This window comes from Choloepus didactylus, chromosome 4 (assembly GCF_015220235.1).
Source record: "Choloepus didactylus isolate mChoDid1 chromosome 4, mChoDid1.pri, whole genome shotgun sequence".
Taxonomy (NCBI): Eukaryota; Metazoa; Chordata; class Mammalia; order Pilosa; family Megalonychidae; genus Choloepus; species Choloepus didactylus.
Window position 1 is genome coordinate 46768514 of NC_051310.1, and position 25744 is coordinate 46794257.

Consider the following 25744-nt stretch of genomic DNA (forward strand, 5'->3'; position numbering starts at 1 on the left):
GCTGCGCCTTCCCCAGACAGACCCTTCTGTGCCCACCCCCACCCCCCACCCCGTGCAGGCTCAGGAGGGCTCCGCGGGTACCTGGAGCAGCAGGTGGTACTTGAGGATGCGCTGGACTGGCTTCAGCAGGTAGGAGCCCAAGGGCAGCGAGTGCTGCAGCAGCTCCTGCCGGTCCCGGAAGAACTTGGCCTGCTGCTTGTCCCGCATGCATTCCGTCAGGGCAGCCACTGAGCTGGGAGCAGGGAGAGGGAGCCGTCACCGCCTGGGGTGGGCCTGGATGGGGAGGTGGGGTGCTCCAGACTCACAAATGGCTCTGCCTCCCTTCCCCACCCCATTACTCACTTGGGGTAGTTGTTGCAATACTGAGTGTAGATATCAAACTCTTGGCTCTAAGGAGAGACCAGAAATAAATAGTAATAACTCCTATTTGGCAGTAAACCTAGTCATACTGAAGACAGGCCCCTGGCCCAAGGTGCACATGCTGCCCCCTCCCCACCTAGGAGCCGGCAGGTCCATCTTTGTACCCATCTGTCTAGGACCATCAGAAGCCCCTGGTTCTGCCCCAGAATGCCCTTCCCATTCCAGGCGAGGCACCCACAACATCCCCCGGAGAGGGACCCTCGGGCCTCGCACATCCTTTTATGCACACTGGCAGGACCAGGGACAAGGACGGGGCCTTCTTACCCTTTCCACGAAGCAGCTGGCCACGGCCACAGGGTCGCTGTTGCAGCTGTCCAGGTCTCTGAGCAGCTGGCTGGGTGAGGGAGCAAGGGGGCGGCCATCAGACCCTGGACCCCCACCCCATCCATAGTCAGCCGCATGCCCGCCCCAGCCTCCTGGCGCCCAGACACACAGCCAGTCCAGACACACGGCCAGCCCTGTCGTCATGCTGAAGAGCTGGGGCTTCCACCCTCAGGGGAGCCCTGCCTCTGGGCTGCAACCACAGAAAACAACGGGTGCCACCGCAAAGACACAGGGAAGGAGGCCCACGTGCTCAGCAAGCCGGAGAGGAAGCAACACCAGTACCCACCTCGGAGAGACACTGCTCCTCTGTGGGCAGGAGTCAAACACACAAAAGCAAAGATTACAGGAGGAAGCAGAGAGAGGAATCAAAGCCAAAGGATATGGGAAAGGATGAGAGACAGGCCAAGGCCCTGAGCCTCTCATTCTTAGATGGGGAAACAAGGAAACCTCTGAAACAGGATCCCCCTGCAACCCACCCCTATCTGTGTTCCTCTTTCCTAAAGCCGCCCGTCCTGCACCCTGCTCTCTGGGACTTCTCTGGCTTACACAGAGGTCCCCCTGCCCGTTTAAGGGGCCCGGGGTAAGGCTCCTCCTGTCCTATCACTGATCTCACCATAAGCTCTGCTCCTCCTGACCCGGCTCCCATTCCCGGGGAGTCTGTGGTCCAAAGCGGCACCCTCAGCCTCCAGGGGCCCCTTTGTCCCGAGGCTGCCCCCTCACGTCATGCCTGTCCTGTGCATTCCAATAGCGGGTCGGATAATCTCCATGGAGGCCCAACTTCTCAGGGGGTCGGTGGGAAGGGAGGAAGAGATTAAGAGAAGCACGAGTGAGGGAGGATGATGAGGGGGACAAAGGAACCACTGGCGAGGGAGAGCATCCATTTGCAGGAGCCCAGCTGTCCCCCGAGCACGCACGTGTCCTCCAACTCTCCCCCTTGGCCTGACAGAAAGCACGTCAGCCCCAGGACACATCTGCCCAGCTGGTGCCCTCACCTCCTGCAGGAACTAGCTCCACCCTTGTGCAGGGGTGGCCCAGCCTTCCCCACCTCGAGCAGGCCCTGGGCCCACGTTGGCCAGGTTCCTCCCTGGGCCCTGAGACGGCGCCCCCAGGAGGACACAGTGAGAACGTGGCTGGCTCACACACCTGTTCAGCGCGTAGATGTTCTCTATGTTCCCAAAGAGGGCGCTGACTTGCTCTGGCTTCAGCAGCCCAGGCGTGTCGATGATCTTCAAGAGGTAGTCCTGTGCGGAGAGAGGCAGCAGGGCTGAGCCGGGCCCGCCTCCGACCAGCCAGCTCAGCCGCAGTGCCCGTGGTGCCTGCGTCTAGCAGGCATCTTACAGCTCTGCTGTGATGTGAGGCACCACCTACCTCCCCGGAAGGGAAGATGGCCTTCCTCGAGGATGGCCACACAGCCGCCTTCCGTGTGCTGGCAGTGTGACATGCTTCACCTACTGTAACCCGTGTGGTCCTCATAGCGGCCCTGAGGGACAGGTGTGCATTCATCTTACAGATGAGGAAACTGAGGCTCAGGGGGTGGCGTGACATGCTGACACCCCACAGCTGGGAAACAGCAGAGCAGTGATCAGGGCCCAGAGGGGCAGCCCCCAGAGCTGGTCTCACCACGTCCATCTCCTCTAAGCACCCTAATAGCTGGAATCCTCCCAGGCAGGCTGGAGACCCCTCCCTCCGCATCAAATGCGGTTACACCCTGGGGATATGCAGGAAGTTGTATGGGCCCAAGTGGCTTATGTGACCCCCACCCACCCACCCAAAGTCACAAGGAAGTGTGAGGAGTTAGTTTAGCTGATGGCTATGGCAGGGGCAGAAAACAAGGGCTGGAGATCCAAGGCCTCCCCATGGCTTCACAGGAAGCACATCCTTGGACACCAAGTGTCAGGGAGAGCTTTCCTTCCCAGGGTGAACACAGTCTCCTGCAGGAGAGCTGGACCCCCAGAAGCCAGGTCCCGAGGAGAGAAGGACAAGACCCCTCCCGTCCCCCGCTCAAGTCCCCAGGCAGGTGGACACACACCTCCACGATGCTGCGAAGGTCCTGCACGTACATGCGCTCCGTCTCCACGATTTCCCGCACCACTCGGCCCAGGTAGCTGAGCTTGTGGTGCGCGGGCCCAGCTGCGGCCCGGCTGTTGAATGGCGAGAGGGGGCCCTTCACGTGCAGCCAGCTGCTGGCATTGCTGCTGCCGCCGAGGGGCTGCCAGCCGCGGGGCGAGCCTGCCCCGTTCTCGGCCGGAGCCTCGGGGCCACGGGGCTCCTCCATAGCGCTGCGGCTGTCACGCGAGGAGCCCGACGAGGAGGAGGTGGAGGCCAGGCTCACGGGCCGCTCCTGGCTGCCATCCGGGCGGAGGGCGATGGAGACGGGCATCCTGGCATCGCTGCCTAGGGTGGGCACCCCAGGGAGATTCTGGAGCAAAACAGACCAAAGTGTCAAAACCCCAAATCCCGGGAAGGGGCCCTTCCCTCAGACCCCGTGAGCACCGCCTCGTGTGCCCAGGGAGCATTCCTTTCTGATTCCACGCTCCAGCTCCAGTTCCAGCTCCATCCTGAGACCACAGCCAGGGAAAATAAAGAGCTCAGAAACTCGAAGCCCCCAGAAAGCAGAGAGGACAGGGGGTACCTTCTGATGGAATCTAAAGCCCAGCCCGGCTGCTGGGACACAGCACTTAGCCTCTCAGAGATTCCTTGTTGGTAAACTGAGGATAGACGCTACCTACCCCCAAGGGCTATGTCCCCAAGGATGACATGACCTGCAACCTGTAATGCTCTGAGGGCCCCATAGCCATCAATATGGTGATTATCATCGTACTTGTTAAAAAGCACTCCCCAGGGGCCTGCCTGTCGTCTGGGGATGGGCAAAGATCTGCTCTTTCAATCTCAGACAACACACAAGCCAGACGATGATGTTCCCTCTAGGACTGCACAGTCTGAGGCCCCAGTGGTTTCACCACAAACCTGAAGCCTTCTGGATACTGAAGAGAGGAATCAAAGGAGATGGTGGCGAGGCTGAGCCCAGCATTACCCCTGCCCCCAGCTTCCATGTCCAGGTTCAGGCCCCTGACTCACTAGGGCTCCTGAGAGGGTGTGGGGCCCAGGAAATTCCCCAGGGCTGAGCCACGGCTGAGTCTCCACAAGTTCCTCTCAGCACAGCTGAGACCCGGCAGCCCGGAAAGCAGGAAGCTGCTCCCAGGTAAGGCAAACACAGCCTCAGGTGGACTTTATTCCCTGAGCAGATGGTGTGGCTCAGAAGCTGGCCCACCTGGGGCGCAAGTCAGAGGAGGGCCAGAGCCTCCTTCAGGTGTGGCATTTGGGATGGACAGGGACACCCCATCCCCACCCCACAGGACCAGAGCTCTGGAATATACATTGGATTGCTATTCCTACAGGGGAAGAAGGTTCCTGGGACTCCTCTCACCCCCACTGACCCACAGCCTTCCACAGAAGCTATCCCACCACAGATGTGGCCAAAGGGTGGAGGCTAGAGCTACAAGAGTGATCTAGAAGGCACCATCGCTCGGTACCCCTGGTGCTGCTTCCCCCATGGTTTTCTGGGCCTCAGCCCCAACCTGGAAGCCAGTGCCCCCACCTGTGCCAGTGCCCCTGGGCCTCTGGCTTTCACAGTGTTGTTCCCTCTGCCTGGACCAGTCCAGCTCCCCACCCCCCTACCCCACCCCGGTAGTGCAACAAGAGAAGATGAACAGGATCATCTTGGGGAAGCTCTTTGAGGTCTCAGGAGAGACGCTTGGGAAGTGTAGCACTGCTGCTTTTTCCTCCCTCCTCAGAAGAGCCTTGAAAATTAATTAGCTACGGAACTAGCTGGTGTGTTAACATGATGTCATTATAGCACAAAGAAAGAGACCTAAGTGCCATCCCCACCTTTAACCCCAGCCCTGTGGAACTATCTGATGCCCTATAAGCCCTTTGCACAAGCAGGAACCCCCCTCCCCCATACGCCCCCTGCCTGTCTTTTCCAGCTGGAACACTGGGGCAGGGACGTGTGGCCTAAGACCTTTCCCAGATCAGACCTGGGGACAGTCAGTTCCTACAGGGAGGCTACATGGAAAAGGCCCAAGTCCCAAATGGACTCCCCAGACAGTCAGGTCACAGTCTCAAGGGAAAGGATTAGTTACAGTCCCCAACACCATCAGGGAGATTAATCTCTAAAGGGGACATTGGGGGGGGGGGTCACTCTTTGAGTACCCCACTGGGAGATGGTGGCAATATAAGCCCCAGAAACTAAAGGGCCCTTCCTGCTTGGAAAACATAGCTGCCTGCCTGCAAAGCAAGCCCACATTTTTTTTTTAAATTAAATTCAGTTGTATCGAGATATATTCACATACCATACAATCACCCATGGTATACAATCAACTGTTCACAGTACCATCATATAATTATGCATTCATCACCCCAATCTATTTTTTGAACATTTTCCTTATACCAGAAAAAGTAAGAATAAGAACAAAAAATAAAAGTAAAACAGAACACCCAAATCATCCCCCCATCCCACCCTATTTTTCATTCAGTTTTTGTCTTCATTTTTCTACTCATCCATCCATACACTAAAGGGAGCTCAATCCATAAGGTTCTCACAATCACACTGTCACCCCTTGTAAGCTACATTGCTATATAATCATCTTCAAGAGTCCAGCTACTGGGTTAGAGTTTGATAGTTTCAGATATATACTTCTAGCTATTCCAATACATTAATACCTAAGAGGTGTTATCTGTATAGTGCGTAAGAACGTCCACCAGAGTGACTTCTCGACTCCATTTCAAATCTCTCAGCCAGGGAAACCTTATTTCCTTTCATTTCGCATCCCCCTTTTGGTCAAGAAGATGTTTTCTCAATCCCACGATGCCGGGTCCAGATTCATCCCCAGAAGTCATATCCTGCATTGCCAGGGAGATTTACACCTCTGGGAGTTAGGTCCCACATAGGGGAGAGGGCAGTGAGATCACCTGCCAAGGTGGCTTAGAGAGAGAGAGGGCCACATCTGAGCAACACAGAGGCACTCAGGGGGAGACTCTTAGACACAACTATAAGCAGGTTTAGCCTCTCCTTTACAAGCCCACATTTTGAAAGTAGTGCCCATACCCAAATCCTTCTGGGACTAAAACAAATCATTAGAGCCAACAGCCAAAATGTCCTGGAGCACCAGACTGTTCTGAGTGCTATACACACAGCAGATCATTTAGTCCTTGTAACAACTCTATGCGGCAGGTACTATTATTTTATTTTATCCCTTTATTTTATTATATCCCTTTACGGATGCAGAAACTGAGGCACAGATTGGCGGAAAAGCTTACCAAGGCCACAGAAGTACCTGGATTTGGCCTCAGGCCCTCTGGCTTCAGAGCCCATGCTCTCCTGCCCTCCATTTCCCTAACGGATTTCACGCCAGCCAGGGCACAGATTGCAAGCATGATTCCAAGTCACACATGGCCCCTGGAGGCAGTGGCTCTGTCTCGGCAAAGGCTGTGGGGGCTGTATTAAGGCTTGAAAGGTCTGAAAGTTTAGGATTTAAAACATGGCACTTCACTTACCCCATGAGGGCCAAAGATACAGAGGCAATGGATTTAGAGTTAAAATTCCTTATAGCTACTTCTGGACCTGCCATTATGTGACCTCTGGCCATTCACTCCTGTTGGAGCAATATGGCAAGCAAGATTCCAGGACAAAGGCTCCCAGGCCACGGGGAAGCAGAAAGGAGAAGGAAAAACTCATGAGGTGACTAGGATCAGACTATAAATTCCTCAGGCTCCTAGAAGGGTCACCTAGAAGAGTGACCCAAACCATATCCTGTGTTTGCAGCTCAGACTCCCACAAAGATGGCTACAGTACCTGCCCACAGGTTCCCCGGGCAGGGACAACCTCTCCTTCCTGAGCAGTGAGCCTCACCCCATATCATAGGGTCACCCCACAACCAGGATTAGAACTCAGGTCTTCAAACTCAACTTGGAAGACACTGTCTTTTGAGGAAGGAGGAGCCCGGAGACGGAGGTGAGGCTAACAACAGCCAGATGTCCGTCCCAGTCCCCAGTTCCCCTAAGGACTCCCCAGCCACGATTTCTTCCATCTTCCAACATGAAAGAATCAATCAAGTCAACCATTAACCCATGAATCAGTTTTCTGCAAAATTCCATAGCCTCAAGTCCCGCACCTGTGGAGTCCTCTTTGCCAAGGTCTCCTACGACCTTATTTTGGAGACAGGCCTAAGAAGACCCTCAGACATGTACCTTTAAGGGTCGTGGGGGCAGAGTAGGAGAGGGGGAGTTGTCTCTTTTTTCTAACCTTCTCTAAGTTTAAACATGAGCCACGCCCTTCCTCCACCTGCACCTCTCAGCCCCACCTCCCCAGGACCGTCCCTGAATATCCCCAGGCAGGCAGCAAGCCGAGGCAGGCCCCGGGTTCCCAGCACAGCTGACCAGGGCCCTGCCCCACATCCTCCCCCGCCCTCCTCTGCCTCAGCACCACGTCCCCAGTCTGACCTGTACCCCACAAACCCGCGATAGCCCAGGTGTGGCTCTGCCCTCACTGAACGGGGGGTGGGGGGCACTGCGCCTCGCCCCGTCCTTCCTTCAGTAGGGAGTGCCCAGGCAGGCCTTCTGGAGCAAGTCTGCCTCGCAGGTGTGGGGAATCCCCACGAAGCAGCAACACCCCCTCGTGGCCCTCCCTCCCAGGCCAGGGAGCAAGACGGAGAACGAGAGTGAGAAAGGGGAGAGGACACCTGTTGGTGAATCCTTGGTGGGGACCCGGTGCTCTCTGGAGACTCCCCAGAAAATGTTTTTGGTTCAGAGAGGCTGGGTCCTGGTAACGGAAGAGGCTGATGTCATCCTTTCACCGGCCACCCATGACCCCACACCCAAGAAGCAGAAGCCCCAAAGGCACTGCACCTGCCTGGGAGGTGGGCAGGGAAAGGTGAGGGAGACTCCCCAAAGGTGATGCTCCAAGGTCCCTGGGCCGGGCCCCAGTGGGGCAAAGGCGAGGAATTCACCCAGGGCCTACCCACAAGGAATGTCTTCACGGACAGTAGACGACGCAGCCTTCCTTCATTTCTCAACCACACACACATCTCCCAGGCATTCTAGAGCCTCTCAAACCCAGGGCAGCCAAGTGGCTTTTGACCTTCTCCAGAACAACGCCCCCCGCACCCCAACCGTCCCCCAACTCCACTTTCAGAATCTCCTTAGAAAGGCACCGGGAGGAAGCATGAGAGAAAAGCTACAACTTTTCCAGACCAACAGGGTGGGGAGGAATGTGAACTTCAGAGATTCAACTGAGACCCTGAAATCACTCAGCTGTTCTTTCACCCACAGCTCAGCACCACCCCACCCCACACTGCTCCCCAGATTCTGTCCCTGCAGCTGCGCAGCTCTCGCCTGTCCGTTCCATTCCTACGGTTCGCCCGCACGCCCTTTCCCAGAGCGGTCTCTTCACTCTGACCCCTCCCCATCTCTCCCTGGAGAGCCAAGGGCCCTGAGCACCCTCAGAAAGGCAAGGGAAGGCTCCCCGGGGAAGCGACTTTGTGCTCCATGTGAGCAACGCGACTGGCAGCGGAGGCTGTGTGAACAGTGTGACCAGGGTTTCTGGGCCACCCAAACCCAGCCCAGCTGGCTCGGAAGCACTGAAGGTGACATGTGGATTCATTTTCCCACCACCCAAGAACATTTTGGCTGTGAAGCCCCAGCAGGACCACAGCTGCTGGAAAGGAAAGGGGTTGCAGTTCACTTGCCAACGGAGCCATCCCACCTGAATTCCAGGCTGTAGAAGTCCAGAAAACTCCCTCAGTCTGGCCTTGGAAGGGAAGGAAAACCCCTGGCACCTCATTTCAGAGGGAGGACAGCTTGCCCACACCCCACTGATTCCACCTCCCTCCAACCTCAGCATATGCTCATGTTATTTCTCAAACCAGGAATTTGCCTCCAGACCCTTTTTAGCCAAATCACCTCTCCCAGAAAGGCTCCCTCAACCATTTGCAACATCTCCCAACACACACTGTTGTAGGCTGAATAATTGCCACCCCACCCCCACCCTCCCAAATATCCAGGCCCTAATTCCTGGACCCTGTGAACATTACCTTATATGGCAAAAGAGAACATAGATGTGAGCAAGTTACGGATTTGAGGCAGGGAGGTTATCCTGGACTATGCAGGTGGGCCCAGTGCAATCCCAAGGGTTCTTATAAGTGAAAGAGGGAGGCAAGAGAGAGCCTGAGATGTGGTGACTTAAGCAGTAGTCAGGGTGATACGATTGCTGGCACTGAAGACAAAGGGAGAGGCCACAAGCCAAAGGATGTAGGCAACCTCTGGAAGCTGGAAAAGGCAGGGAAACATTCTCCCCTAGAGCATCCAAAGGAACACAGCCCTGCCAACACCTTGATTTTAGCCCAATGAGACCCATTTTATACTTCTGACCTCCAGAACAATTTAAGATAACACATACACATGTACATATATACACACACTTCTTTGAACTCTAATAATCCTGAGTACACTTAAAGCACTGGTCCTCGGGGGATTCGTATTTTCTTTCGGACTAGATCACAAAACCTGGAGGTTTGGACCTTCTTTCCCACATCCTTCCCTCACCCACAAAGGGCAATGAGCATACTAGGTGCTCAGTGGAAGGACTGCAGGATTGCACCCAGGAACACCTCTCACCACTTCCACGGTGAGGAGAGAGAAACAGCAGCTGAGGTCAAGGCTGAATGAAGCCAGTTCCTCCTAGACTAATGAGTGGCCACATTAGTCACTACTAGGCAAGTTTCCAACTAGCCAAGAAGCACCCAGGAGCAGTGACTGCTCATGCACTTCAAAGGTCCCGTCCCACTCGGCCTTGGACAACGTGGCTAGAGCAGGGACATAGCTGCCATGCCACATGTTGAGTGACAAAAGGCTGAGGAAGAGCGGGTAAGTAACCAAGTCTGGAGAAGGAACTGCCATAAGGTCCCCCCACAAATATCCCAGGAAAAGCGGTCACCACGAGGTTTCACATACAGGCACATTAAAGCCAAGTGAAGGCGAACACTGTTGATTAGAAATTGCTATTGCACACAGCCCAGGTAGGCTAACTTGGCTCCCAGCACAACCAATGCAAGGAAATGACACAATGTCATATCCCCAGAAGATGGAGCAGCCGGAGAAAGACAGGGCTAGAAATCATCCCAAGCAGGAGCAAGGGGGCCCCAGTAGGTCCCTCTGAGTTCTCAGCAGAGGAGGAGAGAATGTGCAAGCAGTGTGTATGTACACGGGAGTCCACCAAGCACAGAGGTTAAATGCACTAAACGCAGACACAGTCTTTGGAGTCGGGCAGACCTGGTTTGAATCCCAGCTCCTCTAATTAATTGGCTGTGTGTGGCCTTGGGCAAGTTACTTGACCTCACCAAGCTATAAGTTCCTCACCTGCAAAATGGACACAGTAATAGTACTAACCTCACTGGGTTGTCTCCAGGATTGAGATTATACAAATAGATCAGTTTGTACATCTGACACACGATAAGCCCACCATAAATAGTAGTAGTAATGGTGGTGATGGTGGTGGTGGTGGTGGTGGTGGTGATGATGATGATGATGATGATGGATAACTCACTTATTCATTTCACTAGCACCAGGGCAAGAGATTTTTTTAATCTGTGCCTATGGTTTTTGACCCATATCACAAATTAATAATAAAGGTACATGTTTAACTTGGTGAACCAGCATGACCTAACCCTCCCCAACCAACCCTGTTTATCTATCATCTGTGATCTTAACATTAATTAGGACTATGATCTCATAAGGGAAATACCAAGCAATTCATCTGGAAAGGAAAAACGGCCCAATGCCCATTCCCAGGAGAAGATCAGTCCAGAAAATGAAGTCTAAACGAGGCCGAGTCCCGCTGCTGCAGCAGGCAGGGCGCATTCCTCAGGGCTCCATGGAGGGAGGTGGCATGTACCACGAGGAGCTGGAGAAGAACCGAGCCATGGGGCAGCAGGCCTGAGCAGGAATGGAATTTAAGGGAACTTGAGGTACCAAAAGCACCGATAAAAACCACTCTTGACACTGCATGTGTAGGAAAGAGACCAAGAACTGCAGCCGGCACCCTCAAAACTAGCCCTGGCTCTGCTCCGAACTAGCCCGATGATAAGGAGCAGTAAGCAAACTTTGTGCCCCTGTTTCTGCTTTCCCATTTGGGGACATTACTGGCCCATTCTAAATTGTGAGCTTCAGAACTTATTTGACAAGTATCTATCAAGCACTACTTTGTACACAGGCATTGTGGCAGCCTTATAGAAGAAAGAAAGATGACTCAGATCCCACTCCCAAGAGCTTATAGTCTATCAGGAGAGACAAGGCAAGTACGTCAATAACAAAAGGAGGTAGGGAATGTGTCATGAGCATTAGGAGAGTTCAGAGATGACCTCCAATTTGGAATTTATTCAACACTTTTGAGCATCATGCCAGGCCCTAGGGATACTGAAATGAATAAGACATTGCTCCTGTCCTCCAGGAACTTAAAAAGTCTAGAGAGAAAAAGTGCCATATAAACAGATTTTTCACAAAACAATGCCTTAAGAGGGGTTACAGGAGTATGAATAAATAAATTGGGTGGAACAGAAGAGGGAGTGGCTAGCTCTAGGGTGGGGGGGGGGAGACCAGGGAAAACACTTAAGGAGGTGACATTTTAGCTGGGTCCTGAATGATGAGTGAGTTTTTGCAGGGTGAAGATATGAGGGCATTTGAAATAAAGAAAGCAGCATCTGGGAAAAATGAGGCACGAAAGGGCCTGGAGCACCCAAGGCAGGAGGAGGCCAGACTGGGAAGGAATCGGCAACGGCTTCATGGGAAAGGACACATCTGAGCCAAGCCCGCGAATGAACAACTACCGAGACACGTGGAGACGGCTCTATGAGACCAGGTCCAAGAAGGTGCCCTAAAAAGAGACAAAACATGATGGAGCCTGTGGTCACAGGTGTCCAAATGGCCAAGGAAGTTCAAAAAGAATTCAGAGGCCCAAGAAGGTGCTGGCTATTCATAGAGAGCTTCAAGGGGGATAGAGGGAGAACAAGGGAGCACGTGCTAGAAAGAAGATCTACTGCAAACTACATGAAAGAGAAAGAAACAAAACCCAAAATAAATTTGAAGACGTGACAATACACTGGCAAATTAAAGACAGGGATTTAAATGCCTTTGAAAGCAGGAAGGGACACCTACACAGCACTCTAGAAAGCTGAGACCCCAGGTTTTATACAGAAAGGAATCTCCCACGGGATTCCAGGCCAGTAGCTCTCAACTGGGCTGGGGGAGGGGTCAACGCACATATTATCCCAAGGCATTTCTTTCGTTCTCAAATTCTTAGTTTCTCTCCCCAAGCATATCAGAACTGAGGGTGTGGGGAGACAGGAGTAGGGTCCCTGGATGTTTGAATTATACTCCACCCCTACGCTCAGCATTGGAATGCCTCTCTCTTTCTGGGGAGGGACTAGTGAACCCACCTTTCTGGGGACTGGGGAACCCATCTAGTATGTGGGAAGGAATCTCCAGTATGACCTCATGGAAAGAGGGGGGTTCCACCTACTCAGCAGCATTAAACCCTTTGCCATATAGAAACTTTTTTACATAATATTTAAAACCAATAAGGAGGAAGGGCTCTAGTTGAAAAGGTGGGGGTGGAGTTGGGATACCCGGGGACCAGAAGCCCATCGGGCTTGGCCGTTCTTAAGTCATCACCACAGAAAACCAGTGTTAGGGAAAGATCTGTCCTACTCTGCATGCTCCCCGGCACCCAGGATGGGACTGAGGGTTCTGCTCCGTGGGGTTGGCTAGGCCTCCGGGCTGAGCAGAAGGCGAGGCGACTTCCCAACACATAACTCCCTCCCCCCTAATCCAAGCTTGGGCGTCCCAGACCCAGAAAAGTACGTAAACATGAGCAGCCCCCTTTCCGAAACTGCTCCAGTGAAGTCTTCCCCGTCCTCAGGCTTCTGCACTACACTACACTACACTACTTCAAGAAGGCAAGAGAAGAGCTCCAAAGAACCCCCATTCTTTGCCCTGGCGCCTGGAAGTCAGGAAAGTGGATTTTCCAAAGCAGACCTTATATGTACTCATGCCAACAACAGTGTAAATTCTCAGACAGCTGGCCCTTCAGATAGTGGGGCCTCACACACTTCCCACCGATCTCCCTACCCACAGAGCCCAGAAAGGTCCCTCTCCACCCCACAGCACCAGTGCCCAGCCCCATTCCCCTCTAAGGGGCCTCCACCAGGGAGGCCTAAGAAACTCATCCAACCAGTTCCCAGGTGGGAGGAGAGGAGTTTCTCTCTCAGTTGAGAGGTTACTGGGACCAAAATTCAGAAAAGGCTGTGTGTGGGGTGGGCGGGGGAGCAGCTGTCACCACACTCGATTCTGGGGCAAGGGCCTACACGTGGCATGGAGTGACACAGCCGAGCAACACAGACCCACTCTGCTTGTTTCGGGGCTGCAAGAAATAGCCGAGCCAGTGCGGCCAATCTGCCCCCAACCCCTTTGCTCCTGCGTCCAGCCTCGCTGAGCTGCCCAGAGTTGTATAATTGGTAAGACAGGACCAGAAGGAAAACCTTCCTTCTTCGGCTTTACCTGCCACCACTTGTTTTATCCAAAACAACCACCCACCATGGATTCTGGGGAAAGGAAACGTCAGGAAGAAGTAGGAGATTAACTCTGCTTTTCCCAGTGTGAGTGCACAGGGCACTTCCAGGGCTGGTTCCCTTTTTTAACCACCCAACTCTGAATGTTCAAAGATCAGAAGATCCTTCGAACCCGCCCCCGCCCCCAGGCAGAGCCATTTGCAGTCACCTCCCAAAAGGAACACAGGATTTCCTTGCTTCCCAGGCACAAAGGACAAATCCACTAGAAGAAGCCAAGGCAGGATAAAAGACAGCAGCTCCCCTACACCTGTACCCATTATGGTCCTCAGTCCCTGAACCCCCAAGGGAGAACCTTTTGCACCAAAGCCTGTGACTGGCCAGGTTTCTTCTTTTCTTTCTTTCTTTCTTTTTTTTTGAGGGTGTTGGGGATGGGGGGCGGGAGTTGGCAGCCCTGAGTTGAAATAGCCATGTTGGCCACGCCCCACTCACACCCCCTGCCCTGGACCCAGCCGGGAACCTACCGCTTTCCTCAAAAGGGCTCCCATCCAAGCACCGAGAGGGCCGCGTCGGGCTGGGGAGCTGCATTCTCCCTGGAGCCCCGGCAGCCGGCAGCCGAGCAGTTAACAGACTTGGGGTGAGCAGCGAGCTGCCACCAACAGCTTTGGGAATTAAAGCGCCCGCCGCCTCCTGCAGAACCTCTTCAATAAACGTCCTATTCAGAACCAGTTCCGCGTGTGGGTCATACTTTCTGCATTTCTCCCATTCCTGAGTCCTGGGGGTGGGTCCTTAACACAGAAAATGCTTCCCACCCCAAGCCGGGTGAGGACCCAGGCCACAGCTACCCCTCAGCCTCCACCTCCCGCAGGTGAGCGCCACAGTGCCGCGAACCTGCGAGTATCTCCAGCAAGTTAACACATAGGAAGCTAAATGCAGGAAGTTAAATACTGAAGACACAAGAACAAAGCCAGATCATTCACTAGCACAATACCCTACTTATGAGGCACCTCCCCCTCCCAAGCCTTTGAAGCCTGCAGATATTAACCCTTTTGTCCTCACAACAGCCAGTAAGGGAGGGGCGGGGCAGGTAGACATCACATATTATCTCCGTTTTACAGATCAGGAAACTGAGGCACAGGTGGCTCCCCAGAGGCCAAGCTGGAATAAGATCAGCTGACATTTTTTAGGGTGTACCACGTATTCTGTATGTGAGCTCCTCACAAGCACCCAATGATACAGGCCTGTTTGCTCACTTAAAAAGGCAAGGTTAAGTGGCAAAACCAGAGTTTGCCGGCATCCATGCTTTCCCGCGATCTTCACGGCAAGTCGGCCTCCCATGGTGACCAAGAGATGGAGCCAAAGACAGAATGGAAAGCAGCCATTCCCGCAGACCCCTCGTGGGAATGAATGCCTTCAGGCAGGTTTTTTATTTGTTTGTTTTGCCCTGTCACCTGGGAATTCACGCCTGTAGAGACTTCCAGAAACCCCTTATGTGACCCCGGGACAGGCCCCAGGCTGCCCTTCTCCGCCCGCCTGCACACTCTCACAGCTGCCGGGATTAATCTGCAGGCTGCTCAACTAGCGGCATGCATGCTTAACTGTTTCCTGGGAGCGCTCGGTCGCCTTAACTAGATTACAGCCTCCTAAAGGTAAGAACAGGTCTTCCAGGATTTTTGTGCCACTTCTTTCCCAAATCTCCAGACATTTAAATCCCAGCTACTAATTCTGGCAGCTGTGTAAACAGGTGCCTGCAGAAGGCTAGAGCACCCAGGATGGAAGGTATTTCCTGGGCCCCTGTGATGGGAGAAAACGGCGCCCCCAGTGGAGGCACAGAAAAAGGTTCACCGCTTCTGTGCGACCTGGTCAAACCCAGCCCAGCTGAAAACAGCAGAATCGAGGCTGAGATGATCTCCTGCCTGAAGGAAGGCTTACTCAAATTCACTCATAGTGCTTGATAGTATCTGTTATGCCAGGTGCTGAGCGTGTAACAGGGAGTAAGACAGATTCTTGCTCTCACAGAGCTTACATTCCAGTGTGAAGAGAAGGCCATAAAGGGTAGACAACTAAATAATACATATTTTGGGGTAGCGATGGGCACTATGAAGATAAAGCAGGGAAAAGAGAGTATGACTAGGGGACGGGGACCTTGTTAGGTAGCGAGGCCTGGGAAGGCTCTGAGATGACATCTGAGCAGGGACCTGTGCGATAAGCAACCAGACATGCAAAGCCCTCGCGGGAAGCCTTCCAACAGTATTTTCCTCTATCCTGTCTCTGGCACCCACTCATCTGTTTGGTATGCCCTAGACCTCCTCCTCATCAATAACCACAGGCTTCCCAAGTATCTTGATCTCAAGCATCCCAACTATCTGCAACTACTGAAGAGGAGCTCACTATAAAAAATACAATCCACATGAGGACAGTCAGAAGATACAAGGGAGAGTTACAAGATGGAACAAATTGGCACTCTGAGAACTAGAAATAAAAGGAAAGATTTGAAAAAGAATTTTCGTAAAAATTGAAGGCTTAAAATTAATGAAAATAATGAATCTAATAAGAACAGATAAGATATTGAGGGTAATCTTAATGATATGGGAATGCTCAGGTATGACTACGGTTTGTTAATTTTCTTGTGGTATGGTAGGAGCATATTGGAAGCAATGAAGTTATTTCAGGATATTTGTTTTTTCTTTTTTTTTTTTTTTTTGCTTTGTTTTGTTTGCAATTTTTTTTATAAAATTAAAAAAATAAAATAAAATGAATGAAAATAAAAGAAATTTTTTTAAAAAATGAAAGAACATTATGGTATGGGGGAAAAACCCAATTTGAAAAAGTATTCAGTGGAAATAAAATATGCAAATATTGAAACTGAAAGTGCAAAAGCTAGGTTAATACAAAATTAAACACAGCTAAAGAGAGAATTAATGAACTAAAGGGACTGAAGAAATCATCCTGAATGCAGCACACACAAAAAATAAGATAGTATATAACGTCAAGGGTGTTAGAATATGGAATAAGAAAACCCACAGATTTCTATAAGAGAAAAAAGAGAATGGGAGGGAGGCGATATTCAAAATAATGGGTATGAATATTTCAGAACTATAAACATTAATTCTCAGATTGAAGGCACATATAAAATGAAATAAAAACAAATCCATATTTAGACATATTGTAATATAAATGCAAAACACCAAGGACAAAAAAATAATATCTTAAAGGATTATAAGGGTATACTATGAACAACTGTATGTCAATGAATTAGATAACTCAGAAAATGAACAAATCCCTAGAAAGCTATGAACTATCAAATTGCTTCAAGAAAAAATAGAAAATCTGAATAGACTTTTAACATGCAAAGAAACTGACTCATGATTTTAAAACTTCCAACAAAGAAAAACCCAGGCCCAGATGGTTTTACTGGTGAATTCCACCAAACATTTAAAGAATTAATACCAATCATTCACAAGCTCTTCTAAAAAACAGAAGATGAGTGGGCACTTCCCAACTCATTCTATATGGCCAAAATTAGCCTGATATCAAGACCAGATAAAGACACATCAAGAAAAGAAAAACAGTATTCCTTAGGAGTATAGACACAAAAATCCTCAACAAGATACTAACAAATTGAATCCAGCAACATATAAAGAGGATTATCTATCACAACCAAGCAGGATTTATCCCAGAAATGAAAGGTTGGTTTAACATACAAAATTCAATCAATGGGACAAAAACTAAAGGAAAAATAGGGTGGGAGGATTTGGGTGTTCTTTCTTACTTTTATTTTTTATTCTTATTTTTACTTTTTCTGGCACAAGGAAAATGTTCAAAAAATACATTGGGGTGATGAATCCACAACTATATGATGGTACTGTGAAGAGTTGATTGTACACCACAGAAGACTGTATGATATGTGAGTATATCTCAATAAAACTGAATTTTTAAAAAAATTCAATGTAATGTACCATATTAAAGTACAAAACTACATGATAATCTCAAAAAAAAGATGCAGGAAAAAAATTGACAAAATGCTAAGTGGTATCCTGATAAAAACACTCAATGAACTGGAAATAAAAAGGAACATCGCCCAACTTGATTAAAGAGCGTCTATGAAAATCCACAGCTACATTACGTGGGTCTCCATCAATGGAGAAAGACTGAATGCTTTCACCCTAAGATCAGAAACAAGAAAAGATGTCCACTCATGCCATTTCTATTCAACATTGTATTGCAGGTTCTAGCCAGGTTGGTTAAGCAGGGGGAAAAAAAAAAGATATCTAAAATGAAAAGCAAAAAGTAAAATTATCTCTATTCATAGTTGGCATGATTTTGTATATAGAAAATCCTAAGGATTCCAAAGAAAAACCTTAGAACTAATAAAGAGAGTCCAACAATGTGGCAGGATATAAGATCAATATACAAAAACAAACAACAACAAAAAAAACCTGTATTTTATACCTAGCAAAGAGCAATCTGAAAATGAAATTAAGGAAACAATACCATTTAGAATAGCAGAAAAAAATTACTTAAGAATAAGTTTAACAAAAGAAGCACAAGATGTGTACAATGAAAACTATAAAACATTGTTGAAAGAAATTAAAGACCTAAATAAATGGCAAGACATTCCATGTTCATGGATTGGAAGACTTAATATTATTAATATATCAATACTCCCCAAAGTGATCTACAGATTCAATGCAATCCCTACCAAAACCGCAACTGGTTTTTGCAGAAATTGACAAGCTGATGCTAAAATCCATTTAGAAATATAAGAACCCAGAATAGCCAAAACAATTTTGTAAAAGAACAAAGTTTGAAGACTCACACCTCCTGATTTCAAAACTTACTATAAAGCTACATTAGTCAAGACTGTATGGTATGGTGCTGGCGTATGATAGATGTGTATCTATATGGAATAGAATGGAGAGTCCAGAAATAAACCTATACATTTATAGTCAATGGATTTTTTTCAAGGGTGCCAAGACAATTAATGGGAAAAGAATAGTCTTTTAACAAATGATGCTGCAACAACTGGATATCTGCAGGCAAAAGAATGACGTTATCTCATACCATATACAAAAATTAACTCAAAATGGATCATAGACATATATGTAATAGACAAAACTATAAAACTTTAAAAAATAGGACTAAAAACCATAGCAATGGTTTCTCAGATGCAAAACCAAAAGTACAAACAATAAAAGAAAAAAGTAGATAGGTTGAACTTCATCAAAAGAAAAATCTTTGTGTTTCAAAGGGTACTAACAAGAGAGTGAAAAGACAACCTACAGAAGGGAAAAAAAAATTTTAATCATCTATTTGCCAAGGGACTTATAGCCAGAAAATATAAAAAACTATTACAACTCAACCATGAAAAGACAAATAGCCCTATTTAAAAAATGGGCAAATGATTTGAATAGACAGTCTTCAAAGAATATACACAAATGGTCAGTATACACATGAAAAGATGTTCAACATCATTGGTCATTCGGGAAACACAAATGAATATACAATAAAACACTATTTCATTCCCACTAGGATGGCTAAAATAAGAAATGATGAACAATAACAAGTGTTGATAAGGATTTTGAGAAATTAGAACCCTTCTGCATTGCTGGGGGGAGGGGGTAGTAAAACAGCACAGACACTTTGGAAAACACTTTGGCAGTTAAAGGTTAAACACAGAGTTGCCATACAAGCCAGCAATTCTATTCCTAGGTATATATACCCCAGAGAACTGAAAACATATGCTCACACAAAAACTTGTACATGAATGTTCACAGCAGCATCATTCATAATAGCCCCAAAGTGGAAACAATCCAAATATCTGTCAGCAAACAAGTGTATTTTTTTAAATGTGATATATCCACCCAATGGAATTTTATTGGGCAATAAAAAATGAAGGAGGCTTTGATAAATGCAACAACATGGATGAACCTTGAAAGCATTATGCTAACCAAAAGAAGCCAGTCACACAATAGCCTCTTCAAGAACATCAACCAGATGCAGCCCCCTTCCCCATTATGTAGACACCCCTTTTCAATATGAACAAGTTAGGGTGATCAGTGCCTGGACATCCCTGAAGATCAAGAAAGGGATTAAACAAGAGGAAGGGGTAGCAACAGACAAGATAGGATTTAACAAAGGATTATGAATACTGAATCTTTATATTAATACTGTTTTTTAGATGCTAGGTTATTAGAATAGCTAGAAGGAAATAACTGAAATGGTGGAACTATAACCCATGACATTCTTTGAGATCTGCTCTATAGATACTCGTTGGGTTGTACTTTGAAAGTTATCACCATTTTGTATATATGTTATATTTTACAATAAGAAAATAACTGCAACTTGTAGAACTGTAACCCATACCATCCCTTGAAATTACCTATATGACTACTTGTCACACTGTACTTTGAAAGTTATCACCTTTCTGTATATCTGATAAATTTCACAATAAGGAAATAACTGAAATTGTGGAAGAGTAACCCATAACATTCTTTGAAATTTGCTAACTCCTTGTTAAAGCGTACTTTGAAAGATGTCACCGTTCTGTACATGTTATATTTTGCAATTAAAAAATGTAAAAAATAAAAAAGAAGAAGAAGCCAGTCACAAAAGACTTTACATTGTAAGAATCCATTTATGCAAAGTGTCTAGAATAGGCAAATTCATAGACAGAAGGTATGTGAGTGGTTGCCTAGGGCTGCAGGAGAGGCCAATGGGGAGTGACTGCAAATGGGTTCAGGGTTTCTTTCTAAGGTGATGAAAATGTTTTAAAATTAGATTGTGGGGATGGCTGCACAACACTGAGTATATCAACAATCACTGAATTACATACTTCAAATGGTGAATTTCAAGGTTTGTGAAATAGATCTCAACAAAAGTGCAAAAAAAAAATAAAGATTAACTTTAAAGCAAGAAATCATTGGGAAAAGTGTGGACTAGTCCATAACTGGTGCTGGGAAAAATAAAATCAGTTTCATCTTACAAGTCTGAGTGGTTCTCAACCTTAGCTGTACATAGAAAGTCACCTAGGGCACTTCATAAAAATAACTATGCCTGAACCCCACCCATGAGATTTTTTCTTTACTTTATTGGTCTGGTCTGGGGCCTAGGAATCAGTGTTTTTTTTTAAAAGAGCCTCATGAGATTTTAATTTATAGCCAGGGCTCAGAATGAGTGTCCTTTAAAAAAATACATTCTAGATGAATTTAACATCTAAGTATGGGAAGTAAAACTTTAAGTTTAGAAGAAAATATACTAGAATATATATTTTAAAAATCAGAGTAGGAAAGGATTTCTTGAACAAGATGTGAAAGTACAAAAGATGATAAATTTGACATTAAATTTAAAACTTCTCTATAATTAATGATATTAATAAAGTTAAAACAATCCATACACATTTGTAATGCATATCACCAACAAAAATTATTTAACACACCCATACATATATTTAAAATTCCTAAAATTCCTTAATAAAAGACAACCCAATTAAAAATGAGCAAAAGATAGAATTACCTCTGAAAATGTACACAAGAACCACTAAAACTGAATGTCTTAAGAGTGGGAGTTGGGTGGCTGGGGAACAGAAGCGGGAGACTTCCCATTGTATTCCCTTTCAGAGTTTGAATCATGTGAATGTATTACCTGTTTTTTTTAAAAAAATTTTTTTTAATGTAAAGGGCAAAGATTCAGAGAATAGTAAATACAACTGACCAATAAAAAATGAAGTGTTCAACCCCAACTTAGAACCAAAAACATACTAATTTAAAAACGAGTTGTTAAAATAATTGTAAAATAACATTTCACGTCCACCAGATTAGAAGAGACAATACCAAAAGTTAGCTCTGATATTTCTGGTTAAGAATAAAAATTGGTTACAAATAATTTGGAGGCATTATTTGTCAGTATCTTGAAAAGCACACCTTATGACCCAGTAACCCCAATTGCTGACATATTGTTAGAGAAGACTGGTATGTGAATGCAGTATTATTTATAGTGGTGAGAAATGGAAAAACCTAAATGTCTACCAGTAGAGGAACTGTGATATAATTATACAATAGATACCATATAGCAGCTAAAATGAATGCACTAGATTTAAATGTATCAGCATGGATAAATCCAGGAAACAATGTTGAGTAAAAAATCTAAGTTTGAGAAGGACACGAACATGATACCATATACGCAAAAACTGAAACAGTAAAATACTATAAAATACTATAAATCACTTACGGTAACAGTAAAAAGTATAAAAACATGCATAGGAATGCTAAACACCATTTTCAGGAAAGTGGTTAATTCTGGAGAAGGAGTAAAGGGAAAAGGATTAGGGAGAAAAACAAAGGAAGCTTCAATTGCATCTGTAACATTTTCTCTTGAAAGAAAAGGAGAGAAGTAAATATGGTAAAATTAACATTGGCCAGATCTGGATGATGCAAACATGGGGTGGTGGTTTCTGCACAGAGCAGGCCCCAGGCACCCTGGAGACCAACTCCAACAACCAGCACCAAGATGATACTATACAGCATCTTTCACCAACACCCAGAACCAAAACAAAAGAAAAAAGCTCCTGAGGGAAAGATGCCTGGGGTTTTTGAAATTGCAGCTCCTCCCCATCATTTTCTGGCTTTGGAAAGTGCTGTGTAGCACCCAAGTAGTGTAAACAGCACCCAGGCAGTATAAACAGCACCCAGGTAGATACTTAAAATGTAAAAACATTGAAAACATTCTTGTTTTCACTGAGGCAAGTGCCCTTTGGGGTAAAAAGCAATCTTGGGGGAGCTGAATTAAGGTGGCACCCATCATGGCCATAAGTAACACAGTAAAAACTTGGCTAGCTGGACCCCTTGGCGAGAGAACTGTCCAAAAAAGGAGAGTACAGAGTTTTGAAACAGTCGGGTAGAGCTAAGGGCATGTGCTCCAGTCATTCTGAAGTTCAAACCTCATCCCTGCCAAGTGTTCTAGACAGGTTACCCAAGCTGGTGGGTACTCAGTTTCCCCATCTGAAGACGGGGGTAACACTGCCTACTGTACCTTTTTGAGAGGGTCAGTGATATCATGACCTAAGTTTCAACACTTTTAAAAATTATAGCCAATCAGACTGGGAATCTTTTTAGAATGATACCCACTTCTCTGCCTTTCTATGGGGAGACAGGGAACATAATTTAAGCTATTCTTGATGACTCAGGGTCACAATTTCCAGCAAAGTATCAATTATCAAACTGATGATCCCCAGAGGGCCATGGTGTCCTAAATAAATGACCCCTGGCTCTAATACCAGTACTTGTTTTTCATGGTGTTCTGACCTCCAGTCTTACTGTCGTTCCTCAGTTACACTGTGTGTGGTCCTTTATCCTCTCTCCTGGTCTTTTTAGCCCCTATTAATTGTTCCTTGTCTGCTGTGTGCTTGGAAATAGGGTGACGCAGCTTGTATGTCTGAGTTGAGCAGGGTCTGAGGGTGCTGGTACAAAGAAATCATGAGTCCTTGGCTGTTTCAAGACCTCCTGGGCCAGGTGCAGATAAGTAAGGCTGCGGGTGGCCAACTTAGGGACAGGAGCTCAGGATAAGAGAGCTGTTATAGGATACTAAATGAGCCACATCCAAGGCTGTATCCACGCTCTACTGTCCAGTTTGGGCCCAATTTGCATGACAGCGAACTGCGGCAGGCCTAGAAAGACCAATCCAGTGACACCAGCACCCAGACACTTTCCCAGGCTGGAGGAGCACAGGGCTGCCTGCCTGTGTCAGAGTAACTGACCACAGGTTACCTTCTTAGGATCTTATATCCTGGGCACTTTCAGACAGGAATAGAACTTTTGGGAAGAGCATGAATACTTCTTTAATCCTAGGGTTTCAACACAAAGGAGTGTTTTACACATTTGACAAATATTTACCAGAATCCTACCATGTGGCCGACACTGGGAGTATAGCAATGAGCAAGACAGGTATGCTGCATGAATATTAGTTCTCTTTTCCTTTGAAGAAATACTTGCCCATCCCTTACTCAAGAACCTCCGATTTGTGTGTGTGCACACCCGCACGCATGCGCGTGCACACACACACACAGAGTCCGACCGCCTGGGGAGTAAAATAGACATGCATCTTTTTAAAGCATTTCCAGTACCTGTAGACCCCATCTCTCCTCTTGGGGTCCCATTACCACAGCAAAACAGCCTTCACTCCTCTTACACCCCTGCCTTACATTGTCAACCCAGATGCCAGCAATGACCAGAGCAACTTCTAGGACCCTCAAACTGTGTTTCCTAAAAGGCTGTGTCCACAGCCACCATCCCATCCACCGGAACCTTGATCAGGTCCTGCCTTCAGCCCCTGAGCCTGCTTAGCATGCAACAGGGGACAAGTCCTTAAAAACTCATTCCTGGAACTTAAATCAGAGCTCCCTCCCCAAATGCCAGCAAGAATGCTGTGACAAGCCTGGCTCTCTCTTTTGCTCTTAGATGGGCTTAATCCCCACCACTGTATTCTGCTTCCTAGCCCCATGGAACAAAAGCTGGAGCAGATGAGACCACCAATCCAGATTACTATCAGGAGGGGACCCCTGCACCAGCTCGTCAGGCCCTGTTGATCATACCCTGCAAGATTCTTGATGCTATGTGGCCACAAAGAAGAGTCGAGCATAGTTCTTGCCCTCAGAAAGGGTCTAATCAAAATAAGGAGAAAAGACCACAGACCCAGTTCACAGGGCCAGGCCAGTCTTTATCCCCAGACAGCGAACATCCAGAAGGGACCACCAGTGTCTGTGGAAGATCTTCCTTCTGATCAAGATTCATCTACCCCGCCCAGTTCTCTTTCTCCTCTGACTTGAGGTCTCCCAAACTTCTCATCCCCAAAGTGCTTAGAGCTGCTCAGGGCCTTCCTCACAACTTCCTCTGAGACCGCACTACATTTTAGTTTCACCCTTGTCTCTGGGCACCAAGTGGCAGGCCCGGAAAGCTCCTTTCCACAGGCCCTGCCTGGCTGCCCAGCAGCTGGGCCCTCTGGGGGAGCGGTCGGGCTGCTGACCACTTCCCTCGGCCTCCCTCCCCTCCACCCATCCTTCACTTCCTGAGGCCAGGGCAGGGCCCCCAGGAAACCACTCACCACAGCTTTTGACAGCAGTATTTTAGATTAGGCCCCTCCCTTTGAGGCCCGTGGTTGCAGCTGGGAGAGGAAGGGACTCATCCAGCAGCCAGAGCAGCCAGCCTATTCCCATTCTGTTACTTTAAATTGTGGTCCTCGGGGAACCCTTTTGGAACCCTTTTGAAAGTCTTTGTGGGGCTGCCTCAGAGCCTCCATCAGAATCTTCTTGCCCCCTCCACTGACTCTCCTGGAGCAGCTCCACCCACCACTCATCCGGCGGCTCGCTACTACCCCTTTCCCTCCCCTTCCCCACACCTCCTTCTCGCCAGCCCTCTCCGGATAACCTATCTCCAGGAGATTAGGGTGAGGAGCAGTTAGCCTTTCCGGCAGCAAGGCTGGGTGGAGAGGCCAGGGGCCAGGGTGTGATTCACCAGGGCTTCTGGGAAACGGGGTAAGTCAGGGCTGCCCACAGGTCACTCTATCACCAGGGTGGGCAGCACACACCCAGGAGTCCCAAATCCCCCACCATCGGGAATCTAGGGTAGGAAAGTCTCACTGAGGGTCTTTGCTCACTAGGATTTCTATTTTCACCCCCCTACTAATTTCCCCACTTCCACCTGATACTTCAAATGGAAAGCTTTCCATCTGGAGTTCTCAGCAATGGCCTAAATAGCCTGTGCTACCCCTGTAGAATCTGGTTCAATAATAATAAAAGACCATTTACTGAACACATCTCTAGGCTCTGCTAAGCATTTAACATACAGCATCTCATTGTTCATTTCCCCAATACCAAAGGCGACAGGTGGAATGATTAACTCCATTTTACAGGTGAGAAACACAGGCTCAAAGGAGTTTTACACCATGTCAAAAGCCGCAGGGCTAGTGAGCTGGGAAGCTGGGATTTGGGCCCAGGTGTGTCCAACTCCAAACCCGGCACCTCCGTCATGCTAGGCTGTGCTGCCAGGATTGACGATGGAAACACACTAGGAGAACCAAAATAATGGCCTTGGTAAGGAAGCCCAGGAGCAGCCTCACCAGGACACAAGCTAGGTGGGGGTCTGTGTAGCTTGAACTGGGTTTCAAGGAAGGGAAATCAGGTAGAAAGGAAAATACCTTCTTGGGGCATCTCAGGGAAGCTTCTCTGGCTGCCCCATCTAAAATGCCCCATCTAAAATGTCACCTAGCCCCTTCCATGATGATTTACATCCACCTTCCTGATCACTTTTCTCTGTTCGTCACTGACATGCTATTTCACTTCTTTATCTTGTTTATTGTCAGCTTCCTCCACTGGGATTTTAGCTCCAAGA

General features: G+C 47.9%; 1 protein-coding gene across 4 annotated transcripts in view; it reads right to left on the reverse strand.

Annotated features, from left to right (window-relative positions):
* PLEKHG3 (pleckstrin homology and RhoGEF domain containing G3) overlaps positions 1–25744 on the reverse strand; it is a 62420-nt gene that overhangs the window by 12928 nt on the left and 23748 nt on the right. For 2 of the 4 annotated variants that reach the window (XM_037832533.1, XM_037832532.1), the window contains exons 2-6: positions 2774–3163; positions 1888–1985; positions 685–754; positions 343–389; positions 82–232 (exon numbers count right to left, since the gene is read on the reverse strand). In XM_037832533.1, coding sequence (XP_037688461.1) covers positions 82–232; positions 343–389; positions 685–754; positions 1888–1985; positions 2774–3124 — 717 coding nt within the window. In that variant the 5' untranslated portion in view covers positions 3125–3163. Of the gene's footprint in view, positions 1–81; positions 233–342; positions 390–684; positions 755–1887; positions 1986–2112; positions 2225–2773; positions 3164–13885; positions 13907–25744 lie in introns of those variants that run through there. The other 2 variants (XM_037832534.1, XM_037832535.1) reach the window with 2 other exon arrangements.